General features: G+C 43.6%; 3 protein-coding genes across 12 annotated transcripts in view; all 3 read left to right on the top strand.

Moving 5' to 3' along the window:
• NT5DC1 (5'-nucleotidase domain containing 1) overlaps window positions 1-9,406 on the top strand; it is a 241,575-nt gene extending 232,169 nt beyond the window's left edge. The window contains exons 12-14 of one of the 9 annotated variants that reach the window (XR_006279925.1): window positions 470-565; window positions 5,191-6,376; window positions 7,751-9,406. Coding sequence is in view for 4 of the 9 variants with exons in the window: in XM_038394161.2 (XP_038250089.1) it covers window positions 470-565; window positions 7,751-7,824 (170 nt within the window). In the remaining 5 variants the exon portion in view is untranslated. Of the gene's footprint in view, window positions 1-469 lie in introns of all 9 variants that reach the window. The other 8 variants (XR_006279928.1, XR_006279926.1, XR_006279927.1 and 5 more) reach the window with 8 other exon arrangements.
• Window positions 9,407-12,230: 2,824 nt separating this feature from the next.
• The window catches only part of DSE (dermatan sulfate epimerase), a 57,083-nt gene continuing 51,647 nt past the window's right edge, over window positions 12,231-17,666 (top strand). The window contains exon 1 of one of the 2 annotated variants that reach the window (XM_038396634.2): window positions 12,231-12,701. In XM_038396634.2, coding sequence (XP_038252562.1) covers window positions 12,692-12,701 — 10 coding nt within the window. In that variant the 5' untranslated portion in view covers window positions 12,231-12,691. The remainder of the gene's footprint in view (window positions 12,702-17,666) is intronic. The other variant, XM_043510865.1, reaches the window with a different exon arrangement.
• On the top strand, window positions 16,701-17,346 carry LOC119852542 (transmembrane protein 250-like). Its single transcript, XM_038393804.2, is given in 3 exon segments — window positions 16,701-17,013; window positions 17,016-17,042; window positions 17,045-17,346. Coding segments are annotated over 3 exon segments (405 nt in total). The 5' UTR covers window positions 16,701-16,922; the 3' UTR covers window positions 17,332-17,346.

Genomic DNA, 17,666 nt, shown 5'->3' on the forward strand with positions numbered 1-17,666 from the left:
ATTTTGAGAGTCTCCTATAGCTGTGAAACAAAAACTGATGGACTTCACAATTTCTTCTTGCTTGTTTGGAATGGTAACTTTCTGAGGCTCAGACTGTTGAAAGAAGACAGAGTAGTGGTGATTTCAAGCATGAATTTATAATTGTTCCTAAATGGTAGATGCTGCAAATGTTTGGTTTTGTTTTAAAATAATTTTCAGCATTCTTGTGACTGTATATTACCACAGTGATCAAGGAACAAAGCTACCAGTATCAAACTTAAGTTAAGTAAACTCCTTAATGCCAATGTGTAAGGTGGCTGAAGATGTCAAACAAGTGCATAGTCATGCTGTCTGATTCCATTCTAATACCAATGAGCGCACAAGCTCAAAGATTTAAGAAAAAGATATGTACTGCTATTCATCACAGGCTGTTTTTGGATGTGATGGGGCTGTGTAACTAATCAGAATGTGGTATGTTTCTTTCTTTCAGATTTACCACTGGATTATAGATTTACCCGATTTTCCTCAAATAGCTTGGAAACTGCTGGTTACTATCCGAAACCTCCAAGGGTATTACTATCAAATGGTGAGCCAGTGACTACAAAATAGATCATATTCCCCTTTTTCCTCACATACCCTTGTAGTCCTTAACTAACTGCTGTCGGATGCTAATTGGTGAAAATACCATGCAATGCTCCATAAAATCAAGTGATGAATTAAAAAATGGACACACATGCAGACTTGTGTTTTACTATAGTACAACTGGAACAGAGGAGCACTGAGTACTTATCTATACATCTTCCTATCAAGCTACCTCTCAGAAGTGCATTGAAACTAATTCATCCCAAATTACATGCTAAATTCACACCATTTTAAAGCACACTGTCTACATTCCCTATTTAAGGCCACAGCAACCTCCACTGCTACAGCAATTCATGAGAGAGATGATTAAGGAGGGCATAAAAATAGGACAACACACATTATCAAATGCTGTTTATGATTATGTTTACAGTTCAAGTTATCTTATGTATAAGTTACATTTTATCTTTACATAAGTCCCCCCATTATCACAGTAGCTGAGCGATATAATACAATCTATAATACATTTATTGTCTCAACACCCCTGGGAGGGAGGGCAGTGCTATTATCCCCATTTATAGAGGGGAACTGAGGCACAGTGAGACTAAGGTCCAAATTTTTAAGATATTTAGGTATTGCTCTGCTCAGTGTTGCAAGCCTACATGATTTAAGAGCCTAAGTTTTATTTAGAAAAGTGACTTAGGCACTTAGCCTAAATTCCATTGACTTTCAATGAGAATTAGTCTCCTAAGTCACTTAGGGCATGTCTACACTGCAGTTAGACACCTGCAGCTGCCTTGTGCCAGCTGATCAGGCTCTCGGGGCTCAGGCTAAAGACCTGTTTAATTGCAGTGCAGACATTCAGGCTCAGGCTGCAGTCCAAGCTTTGGGACCCTCCCATCTTACAGGGTCCCAGATCCCAGCCTCCAGCCCAAACCTGAACATGTACACTGCAATTAAACAGCCCCTTAGTGTGAGCCTGAGTCAGCTGGCATGGGCCAGCAGTGGGTTTTTAATTGCAGTGTAGACATACCCTTTTGACCAGTTTTTAAAGGTATTTAGGCATCTAAAGATGCAGATAGGTGCCTAGTTGGATTTTTCAAATGCACATTGGCACCTAACTCCCATTTATCTCAAAAGCAACCAGTATAGATTATACAGGTTCCCCTAATGAAATAAGCCGCCCCAGCGATAGGACTTTTTTGCTGGTATAACTGCATTTATACTAGAGGTATTGTCAGTATAACTGTGTTGGTCATGGACGTAATTTTTTTCACACTCCTAATGCATATAACCAAGCTGGCAAAACTTTTAAATGCAGGCCGGGTGCTAGGTTAACCACTGGACCATCCATCTCAGTCCAGAGTAACTAGTTGATAAAAGTGAAGTTACTCCAAATTTACCCTGGTTTAATAGACCAGAATTTGGCCATTTATTTCAAAAGCAACATGTCTGACTATCTATAACTCCCAGGCACAAGGCAGTAGCAGAATATCAGATAAACTTCCTTAGAGGACTGGATGGCTATTTCAATTAGCAATAATCTTTCACTTCTAGACTTCCAGTTTGAAACAAACAACTGTTATATTGTTATCTTATGTCTGCCTGATGGTTTACATGAAATAAATTAGTAGCTTGACTCCAGTTCACTGCATGTTTGCATTCCCACAGGGTAGAATAGTTCATATGCAGAAGTCAGAACACAAAAAGAAGCATTAAATCTTTGTTACACAGAAATCAGCCTGAACTATCTTGTTTCTATAACATAGAGACATTTGTTTTAAATTTATCTACTCCAGTGTACCCACAAGATACCTGCACCTTTTCAGTTGGCTGTGTGCTTAGCACTGATGGGTTACCTCAAGTCATACCTATAAAAAAAAAAGTTTAAAAAATAAAGAAAACAAGAAATGTATCCCTTACAGGAAATATCGGTTATAACTAAAAGTGGGATAAGAGAGTTCTGGTCTTTAAAAGTGCCCTGCTGCTCCCTGTAACCTATAGGCTAAAAAGCTAGCAAGGCTGGGATTTTGCTAGCAAGGCTGAGATTTTACTCGTTTCTCTTTAGCACCTAATAATCCCAGTAAAGGGAAGAACAATGATGTTCAGTCTTCTTCCCCCACTCCCCTTTCTCTCCCCCTCCAAGGGGTCAGATTTTCAGATGCTGTAAACCGGATATATTTCCTTTGGGTTGAGAATCTGGCCCCAAGTCTACAATATGTCTGTATTAAGTAGAGATGGACTCAAGCTAAAATCTCAGACTCAGAACTATGTGATTGTTTGAAATCCAAATCTGGATCCAGATACTGATTTTTCAAATGATTTCTAATTTTATGGGCCAAACCAATATCCTAGCACCTTCAAGCTTTCTATGTTCTGATTTGAATTTTGTTGTATGGTTCCCTCTCTTGGGTTTTAAGTGTATAGAGTTATAATCCTTAAAACAATCATTAGGTCTCAATGTCTCAACAGATAAGTAGTATTTCTTCATCTAGAAAATAGTATGTGCCAGATTCCAAACAACCTAAGTGTGGACTTCACCCTAAGAAACACAAACTTCTGTGCAAATGTGGACTTGCTTAGAAAGAGAGGCAGTGGTGGCTAATGATGAAGACTGTCAACACCCATTCACCCTTGCCTTCTGCTGGAGATGAGCAGATGTACACAATAGCAGAAGCAGTGCTGAAACAACAGAGAGTTGCTGCTGAGTATGGCTTCAGCTGTGGTTACATGGAGAAAAGAGAGAGGACCATACTGCCTTCAAGGCTAATGGTCTGAGGATGGGAAGGAAAGACTTTGAGCAGATGAACCTTGGGAAGGACAATGGAAGCTCTGGAGAATAGAGAATTCTTGAGGGAGTGATATGTGAGATGAGGAGAAGAGAGTCATGGGACCCAGTGACACACTTTGGAGAATTTCTCTTCTATTGCAGGTTGTTGGTTTTTTTAACTCGTAACTTGTCAAATTTCTGTGGAATCCAGTATAAAAGAATACTGCGGAATGTTCTTAAATGCAGTGTCCACATTACTGTCCTCAGTATCTGCAGGTGGACCCCAGGGTGATATGTTTTAATAGCTAATTAAAATTAATTAAAGTATCTGGTTGTATAAACTTGAAAGTAACAGCTTTGCTAAATAAAACCTGTCAACCTTTGTTTTGGTATAAACCATGTCCATCTGAATTTTAAAATACAGATAATTTATTTCTGAACAATTTTCTCAGAATTCACGGTACTTGATAACCTAGCAACAACAAAAGAAAGATGAAATCGTTAAAAAAAGTGCAAGTCAATTTAAATGCTACAACCCTAACATGGCACAAATTGTCGTGCTCAAAATGAATATCTGGATGAGTCAGTGACCAAAGCCCAGTGGCCACCAATGCAAAGTAATACCTAGGAGAAGTCAGTTTTAACTTCATAAATGGAACCCACTCATTATTGCTTATTGAATTAAGACTTGTTTCTGGAAACTAAAGTTTTATTGGAGAAAACCTTTGAAATCCCTAGTCCCTAAAATGTATTCAGATAAACATTTTAGCTAGCTTGCTCCTCGTTTGTGTTTCCCCCACGTCCATTCCTGGGCACAACAGATTCTTTGGTTGTTGAGAGCTCCTGAGTTCCCCAGCTGTAGAGTTTGTCCTGCAACTTGAGTGGGAAAGCATGCCCTAAGGAAGCAGCATCCAGACCAACTCCTAGGGGAATTTCCAGGGGCAGAGCCTGTGCCCCAAATGCTCAATTGCAAGTGTATAAATCTAGGATTTAGCAATGCAAGTCAAAGCTGAAATTGACCCATCACCTCTGCCCAGCCCCCATCTCTTATACTTGGGAATTGGGCTATGGGCTATGATGTGATGGGACTACAGCATATGATCAGGGTCTGTCCATGTCCCAGTGGTGTTGAATTTCTATCCATTGATGAACATGTTGCATAGTCCAAAGATGTATTTCTGGCTGATAGCTCAAAAACTGGGGAGCCAGGAGGTGAGTCTTAATCAGGCTGATGGTACTACCTCTCCATTGCATTCAGGGAGAAATGGAGGAGAGGAACGTTAATCTTTTCACCTTCACCACATAATGTTGCACCTTATTTGTAATAAAATTTAAAGGAACTCTGTTCTGACTTCTAGTCTCTGGTCCTGGCACAGGCTGGATTAGCCCAGCCTACAGCCACTTTACCCATCATGTAATCATTGGCTAAGACTAGGTCACCAGTTAATGAGATGGCAGTAACTCAAAGTGATTAGCCTGCCTTTTCCGTAGGGAAACAGCACTTCTTCTATAAGCAATGTCATAAAGAAACCCCAGTTCTTCTTTCTAGGACCTCTAATCTCAGGGACCCTGAAACTAGCACAGGGGATGATAACTTCCCACTGACCTATAAAAAATAATAAGGAGAAAAGGAGCTTCCATGGCTGATCTTTTCGTGAAGTTTCTCTCCACCCTGGGAATGCAGTTACATGTCCTGGGTTTCATAAAACTGTTAGCCAATTTGTACCCCTTGTACCACCAATAAGGAGAGAGAACTTTACCTTCATCACCACACCCTTATTCAAAAAGCACTTAACCATAATGTACCGTATCTTTGCAAACAATAACGTGTAAATTAAATAGTGTTGCTTTACATTTCATAGGTTTCATATTAAATAATGTGTCAAAACACATGAGATTAAAAGAACAAAGTTAGTAAAGAGATGCCAGTAATCAGAGCCGAACTGTTTCCCACCCTGAACATCAATATTGAACTGTCACCACATAGGAGAGGAATGCAGTAAGTGTAAATATACTTCTTCTGTGCATAGTTTGCATGTTCTGTAGTATCTTGTATTTAATGAGTTTCATTCATATCACTTTTTAAAAAGAAGGAGTTAACCTCTGGTACAGAAAAGGAAATAGCCTACAAAATACAACATAGCAGCTATTGGTTTGACATGAAGATGCTATTTCCCTAGGCAGGGAATCCTTATTTGCAGAAGTACTCCTAAGTGCAGTGCTTTGGAAACTGCATATGTTGGCAAAGCTTGCGTAAAAGCAGTGGCTCAAGGCAGCCAGCTACTACTCAGTCCTACAGAAGGAACAGTATGGTGTTAATATTAAAATAGCTTTGCTCACTTGGCAGATTAAATGCCTTATTTTTTCAACCAAGATAATCTACTTATTATACACATATTTGGGGGAAGCTTGTAATTTCATTTTAACTCCGTTGGCATTAAGAACTGAAAGGAGACTAGATCAGGATGTCTACAGCTAGCTGGCCCCAACCTTTCTCGACCCCCTTTTCAGCGCTCAGAAAAGAGATTGGAGAAAAAACTGAGGTGGAAGTTGGAATGAATCTGCAAAATTGTTATCTTGAACTGTCACCAACAAGTAAGCAACCCAGGCAAATTGTGAAAAATGTTTAGTGGTGCTGGAAGGATATGAGAGTGATAGCCAGGGACAGTGAGGCCCTCTCTTTCCTGCAGAACAGCTACAGACAAGCTGCAGCTTCTCTGTGCACCGTGCCAGTGTGCCTCACATCTAACCTAGGGGGATAACTTCCAGGAAGGGAAGTACACTACATGTTATTAAGGCCCATCCAGTCCTTACCCTCTGTGTAGACTGCCAGTTATTTTGGCGTGTTTGCATACCTGCCAGTCAGAACTTCTGGAGGACCACTCTCTGCCAACCTGAGCTGGATCTGACCTGAGGCTCTACCTTCTGTTACCAATCCCTGGAGCCATCCAGACGCCTGTAATAAACTGCTTTTCTGAGTAAGTGGAACATCTGAAAGCAGATCTGAGACTTCAGTGAACCACAGGAAAAATCCATGTAAACACAGAGGTTTGTATTTTATGTCCCTCTAATGCAGGAAGCAAATATTGCTTCTATTTTCATTTAGCATAAACAGTCTAAATAAATAGGAATAGTGATTAAAAACAGGATCATGAAAAATAAGTTGAAATCCAGGAAGTTAGACAGACTCTGGTATTGCCATTATAAAACTTGCCATTGTACAGTTTAATTGCTTCTTTATAGCACAGACTGAGGAACCCTCCATGCATAGCTCCAGGTATTAAAGCAAGCAATACTGCCAACATGCCTGATCATTTGCTTGAGTTTATGGCAGAGGTCTGAGGGAAATCTGTTGAGGATATAGTGGGTACCCATGGCATCCCTTGGACAAGAACCGCAAGCCACAAAGATTTCAGAGTTGACCCAGATGTTATTGTTCACATAAAGGCTAACATCTGAAGCTGTATCAGCACTATAACAAAGCTATTTTAATCAGAACTACCCGGGAGATCCCACCTGCTTCCTGCTCACCCTCGCAAAGTTCATACATGGTTTTCTCTAATGCTGTTGTGACACAGTTTAAAATACTTGTTGTGGGGATAAAAGCCACTTCAAAACCATGCTATGGTTTTGGTCCACTTGTCCAAATTAGAGGGTGGAACACACAAAATGGCAATGGCACAAATGGCGATACAAATTATAAACGTTACATAGAATTCTCAGCTGATCTGATCAGACCAGATTTTATCAGGCAGTCAGAAAGTTACTTATTTTGGAGGTTAGCACTAATATTCATCCCTATACAGAACAGTGACATTGACTTTTTCTCCTAATAAGTTAAAGTCCAAAGTAACCAATCATGAAATAGTTTATCCTCACCAGAGAGGAAAAAAATTAGGTGCTTATGCCCAAAGCTTCTATGGATGAGATTTTCAAAAGCATCTATGTGATTTAGGAATGGACTTCCAATAGGACATGTTCTCCTAAATCACTAGTGCAATTCAGAAAATTCCACCCTCCATGCCTAACAAAATTATAGTATAATTTTCAGAGGTGTTTTTAAAAGTCTAAGAAAAGCTTCCTTTCATCGGCTATTATGAATACAATGAGTGGTTCATGTACCAGTCTCTGCACCAGCCCTGAGGGTATATTCTAACTCTTCTCTTGCTGTGCCTCAGAATTATAATTGAGAGCTGTAGTTTCCACCCACTATTGCTTTACTATAGCATAACCTGAGCCAGTTCGCAGAACCATGCACAGCATTCAAAATGAGCCATCATAGGTGATAGCAAACAACAAATCAGATTAATGCTAGTTCAAAACTGCATTGGAATTTTTGCTATCACATTTTTGCTATGTGGGCAGAGGCATTTTATCACAGAATACGGAGATGATAAACCCTTTTTAAATTATATTGGGCAGATCACACCGAGAATATGGCAACCAGATTCCAGGGCAGCAGCCAGATCAGCTGCAGCAGTGATGGAGGGAGCTAACCAGGCTGAACTTCCATTTCCTGCCACTCCCTGATGTGGCCCAGATCACTCATACCATGGGCAGCCACATAGGTCAGTGGCCCCCATCACCTGAGAACCCAGAGACTGCAGCAGCATTGGGCAAGATCATACCTTCACCACCTACAGAGCAGCCTCCTGTGTCATCATGTGTGTGCCCTGCTCACTGCTGGAAAATGGAATGGAAGCATGGCCTAGCAAGTGGGCAACCATTTAAAAGTGGCTGAGGATTGAGGGCCAACAACAGATAACATTGGTAGGCAGGGGGATGGCTTTTATATATTTTGGTTTAAATAATTAAGACAATGTATGCCTATCATAATCCAGCTCACTTTGAGGGTGTGTTTTGCCTCTCTTCTCCAAGCTTTTGTTCTGCCTTTTATAGACCACATGCTTTTGGGGAAGGGTCTTCCTCTGTATGGAAAGTACCTAGCACACTGTGGACCCTACTGTCACCACGCCTCAATGAGGCACAGTGAGTGCCAAATTCAGGACAAACTGCTGAGAAATAGGTTATTCTATCATTAGATTGTACTAAGACAGGAACAAAAGTGAACTTCTCTCTCACCACACTGGTTAAAAATAAGTAAAAAATGCAGTCTCCTTAGGCTTTCCAGCCTTTGGCTCACCACCAGAAACTGGACTATATGAGAAATGGTTGCTGAAAACCAATTTAATCAGATATAGGGTCCTTCCGATTCCAAGAGATCAGCCACTTAGCCAGGTCAATATATAACTGAGATCTTACTCAATAATCATATTGATACCAATCCTTTAGTTACTAAAAACTAAAGGTTTAATGATAAAAGAACAGACGCAGCATTATAAATGGTTAAGAGATCATATACATACAAGTGATTTTGCAGTGTTTGTAGATCAGAATCATAGAAGTGATGGAATAAACTGCTTGCTTGCAAAAGTCTCTGTGTAATTTACCCAAGAATATTGGGGATCGTCAGTCCTTGTTCAAAGCTTCCTTGTTAGAAATCCAGTCCTGAGAAATAAAGACAAAATGGAACTATCTCGGGGGTTATTTAAAATTGTTTGCCATGTGCATGGAACTGTACTGTCTCAAATGAAGTTCACAACCTCTGTTTGTGGAAAGTTACTGGCCCAAGATGGACTCCAGGGTCACATGAACATATCACAGGTCCTTATATGGTTTGATGAGTCACAGGGGCAACTATTGCCCATATTCTTACTGAGGCATCCACTGGAAGTCTTATTGGATTGGATGAGTTTCTTCTATGGCCCATAGTTAGAGTGGTGTCCTTAATTGGCCAACAACACATAGTTGTCTGTCCTTGATGTAAATCTGTCTGGTGGGTGTCACCCAGGAATACAACACATGAAATGTTCCCTCTAATTTTTTTCATCTACGTGAAGAATATATGTTATGTGCACCAAGGTATGTGTGGTTGTGCACCAGTAGTAGAAACCAAAAACCTAGATATAATGTATATTTTTAAAAAGTTACCATAAGGATAATTACTCCAGCCAAGACAGGTTAAGCATTTTAGAACTCATTACTCAAAAGAATTAAATTTAAGTGTAAGAGAAATAAAATTATTCAGGCTGTCGATTAATTGCAGTTAACTTACACTTTTAACTAAAAAAAATTAATCATGATTAAAAAAATTAATCGCGATTAATTGCACTTATACCAATAGAATACCAATTGAAATTTATGAAATATTTTTGGATATTTTTCTACATTTTCAATATTGCTTTCAATTACAACACAGAATACAAAGTGCACACTGCTCACTTTATATTATTATTTTTTATTACAAATATATCCACTGTAAAAATGATAAACAAAAGAAATAGTATTTTTCAGTTCACCTCATACAACTGACACAAGGGGCACATGAACACATGCTGCCGGATGTGCACCCTCTGCTAATCAACTGGGCGGCACTTGAATATCTCCTGGGTGGCTGTCCAGCCACACGGCTTACAGAGAACAGAGAACGCATGTCTAAGATACAAGTCCCAGGCCAATATCCAGGACTTGAGATTCAGAGACTATCCACGGATTTAACCAGGATAATCATATTTCTTTTCCAATGACTCCTTACATGATACACTTTGTACAAGATTTGTTGCAATTGCATAATAGTGGTAATATCAATCATATAAATGGTCATATTCCATCATACAGCATCACACCTATCACCTTATCAATACTAAATAGTGATGATATCATTATGAGAAGATTATGACTTCAGATGGGGAGTAAACAGCAAGACCAAACACATTTGCCAGAACACAGCCTCTTTTCATTCACATATTCCCCATAATAAAAATAAATAAATAGAGAAAGTTTAGCGCATGTATTATTTCCTAAGTGGGCATCTTTCAAATATTTGCAAGACGCGTCAGCAGTTCTGTAGCTGAACAGTCAACTTCCATCATGTCAAATACATCCAGAAGGTAGGAGGTTTCCATTGTCATGTTCTGTGAAAAGGAGGGTATGTGAACATCTGAATTTTCAAGATGTTGCAGTGAGGCTTTCACTTTGTAAACATCTTGGAAATTCAGGGCAAGAGAAAGTGATGGCTAAATGGGAGCACTGATTAACGTTAGCTTGTAAAGTTTGCCTGAGTGTGAGTGTGGTTTCCACTTCCCAGTGGAAGATAGTGTACCCAGTGAAAGACATCATAGTTTGGGTGGAGGGAGAGAAAGCTGAGGGCATAGTTTAAAAAAATAAGGTATGATCAAGTTGTGCTAGTGTGAGAAGCCATACACTGAACAGTTCTGTGCTGTAGCAGGAAATGTTCTCCCTGTGGCACTAGGGGGAAACCCTAGAGTAATGCTTGAAAGCAAAAAAGGTGCACATTACAGTTTCAAGTACAGGCCAATCCCAAGAGAAGGAGGGAGAAAGAAACAGGAGAGCAGACACAAGAGAGTTAAGTGCTGCAACAGCTGTCATACAGGGAAACAAGGAGCAGATTAAGGCTAAATGTAGGCCTGGTCCACGGTAATATAAAAGGTTTCAGAGTAGCAGCCGTGTTAGTCTGTATTCGCAAAAAGAAAAGGAGGACTTGTGGCACCTTAGAGACTAACAAATTTATCTGAGCATAAGCTTTCATGAGCTACAGCTCACTTCATCGTTTTTTTTCCACTGAATGCATCTGATGAAGTAAGCTGTAGCTCACGAAAGCTTATGCTCAGATAAATTTGTTAGTCTCTAAGGTGCCACAAGTCCTCCTTTTCTTTTTGGTAATATAAAAGTAACAGAAATTACCTTGATGACCAATATTTTCTTGAGAAGGACACACATTGTGGATCAAAGCAGCACCAGCACCTGACCACCTACATTGACTGTGTTGAGCACAGGAGGAAAAAGTCACTAGCAAGTGTTCAGATGGCTTGACCAGAGTGGCGAGTTGTAGGGGCCCGTGGTGCCCGGGCTCCAGCAAATTCAGGGCCAAACTGCCCCTCTGTCACATTCCAGGGTGCAATCCAGACCAGTGAGCAGGGCTCCACCAATGCTCGGGGCCGGGTCTCTTCCCCGAGCCTCCCTGCCTGCCCCGGGCCGTGGGTGGCTGTCCCCTGCAGCTCCGTGCTGCACTCCCTACCCAGCTGCTGCTGGCTACAAGGGAGTGGCATCGAGGGCAAGCTGTGGCAGCTGCTACACCTGCGGGGGGAGGAGAGGAGGAGGTGCATAGCAGCCTCCCCCTCCCTGGCAGGCGTCTCTGAGTTGACTCTGTGACCGGGGGGCGGGGGGCTTATCAGATGTCCTGAGCAGCAGCCTGGGGGGCTTGGGTGAGAGGGCTGGGGGGAGTCCTCCTCTCTGGCCCCCTGCCCCAGCTCCAGGGCAGCCTGCCTGCTGAACCCCAAACTCCTCATCCCTGGTCCAGTCCAATGCCCCCACCCCCTCCTGAACCCCAACCCTCTGTCCCAGCTCTGAGCCCGCACCCAGCACCCAAACCACCTCCCAGAGCCCACACCCAGCACCCAAGCCCCCTCCCGTACCCCCTCCTACACCTCAACCATCTGTCCCAGCCCAGAGCCCGCACCCAGCATCCAAACTCCCTTCCAGAGCCTGCACCCCAACTCCCTCCCAGAGTCTGCACTTCACACCCCCTCCGGCACCCCAACCCCATGCCCCAGCCCAGAGTCTGCACCCAGCACCCAAACTCCATCCCAGAGTCCACACCCCTCCTGCACCCAAATTTCCTCCCAGAGCCTGCACCCCAAACCCCATCCTGCACCCAAACTCCCTCCCAGAGTCTTAGGCAGGTGGGGGGGGGGGACTTGGACCCGTTCTGGGCACCACCAAAAATTATACAAACCCACTGCCCCGGGCTTAACTATGCCTTGACAGAACTTTGAGAAACTGTGGCAGGATACAGATTAGCTGATTCACCCACACTCTTCCTGTAGCTCAAAGCCTTTTCAGGGGGTTGTGTCAAACAGCTATGCCAAGGGCATGATGCGCTACTGTGCCCGCTTTACCATTGCTCTCCTGCCCACGGTTTGGAGAATGTCCACGTATGGACAAGAGGGCCTCCACGGCACCCTGCCCTCACTCAGCAGCTTTTTCACCTTCCAGTGACTGAGCTTGCTGGAGTTGCAGTTTCCTCCTTCACGCCGAAATCTGCTGCAGTTTATCTCTACATCTGACTTACTACCTATCTGCAAGCCTTAGCTTAAACCATCTGAGAGAACAAGCAGGAAGAAAAAGAGAGAAACATAAAGCCGAGAAGTGGCTCAATTTACACAAAAAGAAGAACCAACGGAAAAGATTTCTAGTGTTTCCTCTTCCAGCTAATAGCCACCATGGAATAGGGCAACAAGAGGCTAAGCTAGGAGAAGAGTTTGAAGAGTGTGTGAGACAGAGATGGAGAAAGGTAAGCGATTACTTATTTATTTTCATGTATGCATTTTTACAGCTCCAGCGGTGTGCCTGCAATCTACAGAATAATAAAAATCCAGGGGCTCGGTCCTCTTGTATGGGATGGCTGCTTTGTGTCACACTGCTAGTGAGATCTGGCCTTAACCAGTCCTGGGAAGATCACCTCAAGAGGCACACAGCTCCTGCAGAGACTCAAACATTACTCATCCTCCTTCTACTGACCTAGCATAGGAAAGGGGGTCTGGCCAAGATGCCCCTAATAAGGCTGAGGATTAGAATAGCTTGCTGTAAATTAGAGCAGCCTTCAGGTTGTGCTAATACAATGCAGAGGGAATAGCCTATGCAAAGTAGCACCAGGATCAGGAAAGTGCAAAGGTGACTTTTAAGCCGGCTTTACCTCCCTCCCTCTGATTTGCACTCTACAATTTGGTTGCAAAAAAAACTCTGGTCCAGTGTCCCTTCCTGACAGAATTTAGCAATATGAGTTAAAATATTATAAGGAATGATCACACCTATGAAAGGGAAGGAGGAGGGAGTACAAGGGTTAAAGCATAAAGATATACAGTTGCTTTGGTTATTTAATGTGAGTATCTGGAGGCTTTTGTACCTTTCTGTTTTATTTTTCAATATAGTTCATAGGCCTCATGGTAGACGTGCTTTAAGCTGAAAGTGGAGCCCACACAACTCACATCAGGAAGGGGGTTCCAGGCATAGGAAGGTACTTGGAAGAAGACACAAAAACACAAATAGTAGAAAGAAGCAAAAGGCCTGGGTAGTTGTGTGGCATGGGCAGCAGCAATAATATGTGTAACCGGGTGACTTGCCCTTGGGCAGGAGGGCCTGGGGCTAAGCCAACCCTCATTACAGAACAAGCCCCACCTCTCAGGAATCAGGGCCTTCCTGTAAAAAAAGAACCAGGTTTAAGTGCTGATGGGGTCCAGGTGGGGGAAAGAGCTGGAGGAAAGAGACTGTAAGGATCAACAAGGCTCTTTCAGGCTCTGGCTCAGCAGAGGAGATTCAGAGAAGGAAAGGCAGCTGCCAGGATGAAGGAAAGCTCTCCAGGCAGGGAGGCTTTGGAGGGACCTTGGGTAACCAGAGAAGAGACTTGGAGACCCAGAGACAAGGTAGGATATGGCTCAAGGAAAACTTCAATATGGGTAAAAGGACTGACCTAGCTGGGCAGTACAGGGCCCTGGGCTGGAACCCAGTGTTCAATACAGTTTTGTTTTCCACAATATCGTTTATGGAAATGGTATCTCAAAATGTATTAAATTTCAATAGGACCTTTCCAAATGTAAACTAGAACAATATAACTAGAGGGGGAGAGAAATAATGACATATTCCGATGAAATTTGAAAGTAGAGGGGGAGATGGGTGATGCAGAGAGATACAGAAGTCTGTCAGAGGTGACAGGTGCCACACCGAGGAGGACACCTGCACTGAGCATGGCGAGAATGTGTCATATCTCAGAGAAGAGGCCAGTGCTGGCAAAGGGGAGTCAAAGGAGATATGGCTCAGATTCTGAGCTGTTCTCTGTGGTGTAGCCCCTGGCTGAGGGAAGTAGGAAAGCGGCTGTGAGCTGTCTTTTTATCTCTTCAAGTATGAAGGTCCCACTCAGAATGTCTGTGTATAGCTGCAGCCCTGGTCTAACAACTCTGACCCCAGCAGCTTGTCAGTAATTCACCATACTGGCGGGCTGTTTGCCCAGGTTGGAAGCCACACTAGTAAAGCACTTTGAGGCAGTCAAGGCTGCAGGGCAGGCAGTGACAACTGCTCACTGGTCTGGATTGCACCCTGGAATGTGACAGAGGGGCAGTTTGGTGAATGACTAGCCAGAGAACCATTTCAGCAGCTCACTAGCCATCCAGCAGCCCAGAATACTGCAATGGTTCTCTGGCTAGTCATTCACCAAACTGCCCCTCTGTCACATTCCAGGGTGCAATCCAGACCAGTGAGCAGTTGTCACTGCCTGCCCTGCAGCCTTGACTGCCTCAAAGTGCTTTACTAGTGTACTTCCAACCTGGGCAAACAGCCCGCCAGTATGAAGGTCCACTCAGAATGTCTGTGTATAGCTGCAGCCCTGGTCCAACAACTCTGACCCCAGCAGCTTGTCAGTAATTCACCAGTCTGACTTCCACCAACCTGGGTTACTACTTGCAGGGTGACCCCAATTCACTCCCTGTCCTGAATTTCCCCCAAAATGTGTGTTCTGCACTGTCCAGCCTTCTCCTGGGCAGTTCAGAGATTAAAGGTCCATTGCCTTGTAAAGGTCAATATTCAAAGTTTGCTTCTTTAACTGGAGTTACCCAAAGAGTTCAATTTAAACACCGCACTGGACTGGTTTAGATTAAAAGTAAAACAAGTTAATTAAAAAAAGAATATAGGATTTTAAGTTGAATTCAAATATAAGGCATCAAAGTCAAAAATGGTTACACGAGAAATAAAAATAAAATGCTTTATAGTAGCTAAACTTAATGAGCTACAATTGGTTCAAGGTAAAATCTTTACTATAGTTTCCCAGCAGCAAGGCTGACCAAATTCTCAGGTCAGGATCCCCCTACCCCTCCCCCAAGACCAAATGGCGGGTTCCTTTGTCTTCTTAGGTGTGTGTGTGAGAGAGATCTTAGGGTTTTCTGCCCCTTTCCTTTATAGTCCAGACACCCTTTGAAGTGAATTCTTTTGAGGGTTACCCCTCAAAGCAAAGTTTATTCAAACAGTAAAGAAGGTGACATGGAGTCTGGTGATGAAGGATGCTTCATGTTCTTTCTTCTCATCTGTGTTTGCAGAAATGTAAATTTGATTTGTCTCCTGCCATCTCCTCTCCCTGCTGTCTCGAAGACCCTGTTTACTACTGTGATAAAGCATGGCCAGAAGGCAGCAGGAGAGCGATATAGGAGAGATATGTAAGTCCCAGGATGAGGAGAAGTCTTATTCCCTGTAGAAGGAAGAAAGGTTTCTATAGATTAATTAAAAGCACCTGAAGCCAATTAGAGCACCTGAAGCCAGTCACCCGATAAAAACCCCCTACTTCAATCAGCCAGGGAAAGGAGTTGGAGCAGAGTGCAGTTTGGATGCGTTGAAGCAGAGGAGAGTTTGGAGAAGTGCTGTGGCTGGCTAGAAGACCAAGATCCTTAGTAAAGAGACACCCAGCTTGTCCAGAGAGAGGGCAGGAAGCCCACAAGCTGAAGAGCAGGAGAGGGAAGTAGCCTGGGGAAGGAAGCACTAGTTCAAGTGGTTTGCCACTATCCCTCGGGCCCCTGGGCTGGGACCTGGAGTGGGGGGGGGCTGGGTCCCTCCCTTTCAACTACCCTTCTCTGGGTTACTAGTGGGACAGTAGATACCCTAGTTCAGGGGCAGGAAACTGCACCCTGAACTCCCCCCTCCCAGAAGAGGAAGCACAGGACCCATCATACTCATGCCAGCAGTTTGCCACTCGTGGTGTCAGAGGTGGGATTTCCACACTGGTGACTTAAACTAGGGTTAGCCAAAACCATCCCGTCTCCAAGATGGATGACGTGGTCAAGGCTTTAATACAAGCCACTGCGACCCAGCAGGAGGCTACCCAAATCCAAGTAACCGACCAACAGGAGGCGACTCTGGTGCAGCAGGAGACTAATCTGTTGATGAATCAGGCTGCCCAGGACCAAGTTCTGCCACAGGTGGCAAACCAGATGAAGGCCCTTATGGAGTGGAACCACAATTGCGACGGAACCCGGACTATACGGGCTAGCCACTGCCTACAGAAAATGACATGGGAGATGTGGAGATGGGAGATTCCACCACCTCCCTAGGTAACGCATTCCAGTGCTTCACCACCCTCCTAGTGAAAAAGTTTTTCCTAATATCCAACCTCTTCGTTGTGCTAATAGTGTTGTGAAATCCAACAGAGCTGCAGGACCTAAACAAATTTTTGTTTCCAGAAGTTAGCTAATCTTTTCAATACAGCAGCGAATCAGACTGCCCACTATGCCTCTGGCCTGCACATGTGCATAGCAGCGTTTGACCCTCAGCCCCCGCCCCCCGCCCCCGCGACACCTCCACCCAGTAGCGGCGGCCACTCAGCCCAGGACCATGGGCAGCACGGCCTGTTCCTTCCTGGAAATTCAGCAGAAAGTTTACATTCATAGGTTGCTGAATCTTTTCCATATTAATGGATGACATTTGGTATGTGCACTGCAAATCCTGCTCTGGGACTCTGTGAACTGTGGGGTGCCTGATGCCTGTAATCCCCATTCCCCGCCGTGTCCGTTCTTTCCACGGCCCCCACACAACATGTCTGCGTTCAGCCTGTGGCCCAGTAGGGACCACTCCCTTGGTCACACCAAGTACAACAACTTCAACATCTGAAATCTCGATGGATGTACGGATTCATTCGTTTCCTGCTGTACTTCAGCAGCAGCCTGTTTACCTCCATCCTCCGGGTGGCGCACTCTATCTTGTTTTGCCTTCAGTACCTGGGCATACAGATCTTTCTGCATTTCCAGTCCAAACTCTCCATCATCCTTCTCTTGTTGGGGCGAAGGCGGGTGGACTTCAGCCTCATGAATGAACTGCTCATCTATGGAATTCACTTGACCGTGCTGCTAGTGGGGGGGCTGGGCTGGTGTTTGTGGATATGTAAATAAAGTAAGTGCCTGTGGGCTCAGGAGGCAACTCTTACTCTACCCCTTCCCCCCCTCAAATGAACAATCTGATTAAAATCAGCCTCAGAAACTACAGCTTTTACATTTCTGTAACAAGAATCCTAAGAAATACTTTACAGATTGTATGCAGTGATCACTGTCACTCAACCACTATTAAAAGGCAACCACCTCTGGTGGAGTTCAGCAATCATTCTACCTCCAGCAACATCACAAAGTAGATTTCTGTCGAAGAATATCCTCTGGGAAAATGTAGGTAAAGAGAATGTATTTATTCAGTTACCCTACCAGAATGGGGTCAGGACACCATCTTTTTGCAT

This window comes from Dermochelys coriacea, chromosome 3 (genome assembly GCF_009764565.3).
Source record: "Dermochelys coriacea isolate rDerCor1 chromosome 3, rDerCor1.pri.v4, whole genome shotgun sequence".
NCBI lineage: Eukaryota > Metazoa > Chordata > Testudines > Dermochelyidae > Dermochelys > Dermochelys coriacea.